We start from the raw sequence: 1,564 nt of genomic DNA, 5'->3' as shown, positions 1-1,564 counted from the left end.
CTAGTACTTTATGATGTTTGCCGTTACATAATTAATCATCTCCTTAATAGATATAAATAAAAATACATAGGAGTACTTTAATATCCCTAAGTCGAAGATTAATTTATCTATCAATGCTTGGTCGAAACGTGTTCATCCAACTTTATTTGCTTGCGTATGTTATAAATTCAATTTTGTACTTTAAATCCATCTATATTATTTCAGTAATCGAAATGTCGAATCACATTTATCGCTTGTCATTGTGATCGCTCACCGAGTCTCTCTTCAAGGAGTAGGTGTTGCGTAGAAGCCTAGTGAGGTTTCGAGGGGAGAGCCTCGCAAATGGGGATGGATCGATGGATAGATCGGATGGATGAGCTTTGAGTCCAACAATCATATTTGTGAAGCAAAGAGTTCGATTCTCTATATCGATATCGACCACTTCGTGTCTGGAGAGACTTTCTAGGGTTTTTCTGTGCTCGGTGGTGAAGCGAGAAGAATTGTGGTTGATGACGAGGAAGATGACGTCGCGGTTGAAGCGTTGGGAGGTGGCGAAGAGCGGGATCATCACGTCGGTGATGCTGTGGAAGTAGTTATGCGTGTATCCTCCTGTGGAGAAGAGGATGCCCGGGACGTCCAGGGTTTTCGTACAAACCGGGAGTTTTTCGGGGGGTGCTGCCTTAATTTGGATAGAAGAGATGGCTACCATGCCCAGGGGGTCGTATTTCCTCGCGTATGGTTTTATTTCGTGGGGAATGTTGTCGTTGATCGGTGATCCTATGAAAATGGTGGCTGGACTTCCCTGCAACCGTACGTCGCCCGTGAATTCGTACACTTCGGATCTATAGTTGGAGTAGTTCTTCATTCTGCTATGGCCTCTGTATTCTGTCATGCCCCATCATTTTACGACCAGAAGGGTCGTGTTAGAATGATAACTAGCCTAATGTGATAACTAAAAATTGTAATAACTGATCAATCAGTATATTAAAAATGATAGTACGTAGTAAATATTGACATTTTTAAATCACTGAATTGATGGGATTATCACAGTTATCACATTAAAATAATTATCATTTGATAATGATTGGGACTAGAATATATAGATTATGTTATGGATACTTACTAATTTGACGACCCAAAAAGCAGAAGGACTTTGAAACCGTGTTATAGTTGAGTGCCATCATCATCATAAATATGAGTAATATATATGCCAATGTAATCTCTCCCCTGTAGCTCATTGCATTTATCTGTTTAGGCCTCATTTTTATCATATATGTTTGTTAATTATTGTACAAAGTATCAAAATTTGTTAAGAGTTATGAGAGATGACTAAAAATCAACTTAATGTATACATACCTACCTGTATGTAATCAAGCAAAAGAGTGCATTCCAAAGATTAGTTATCAAAAACTAAGAGAGAATATATAACGATGAATATGCTAATTTCCTTCCTCTTATGTGTGTAATAATTTATAATGTATATTTTGATTTAAAATGAAACTGATACTAGTTTTAATTATCGTCCCAATATAGGAAACTGATTAATTAGATAAAATATAATAGGAGAAACAATGGCAGAAATCTA

The 1,564-nt window shown here is 37.0% G+C and overlaps 1 protein-coding gene across 1 annotated transcript; it reads right to left on the bottom strand.

Annotated features, from left to right (window-relative positions):
- Positions 1-226: 226 nt before the first annotated feature.
- Positions 227-871, bottom strand: LOC125195106 (alpha-1,3-arabinosyltransferase XAT3-like). Its single transcript, XM_048093303.1, has one exon. The coding sequence runs from the start codon at positions 869-871 to the stop codon at positions 227-229; it is 645 nt and encodes a 214-aa protein (XP_047949260.1).
- Positions 872-1,564: the final 693 nt, after the last annotated feature.

The sequence above is a fragment of the Salvia hispanica genome, chromosome 4 (genome assembly GCF_029641045.1).
Source record: "Salvia hispanica isolate PSC_SH4W2 chromosome 4, Shi_PSC_v1, whole genome shotgun sequence".
Taxonomy (NCBI): Eukaryota; Viridiplantae; Streptophyta; class Magnoliopsida; order Lamiales; family Lamiaceae; genus Salvia; species Salvia hispanica.
The sequence above is the reverse complement of the archived record's forward strand: the minus strand, read 5'-3'. Positions and strand labels throughout refer to the sequence as shown.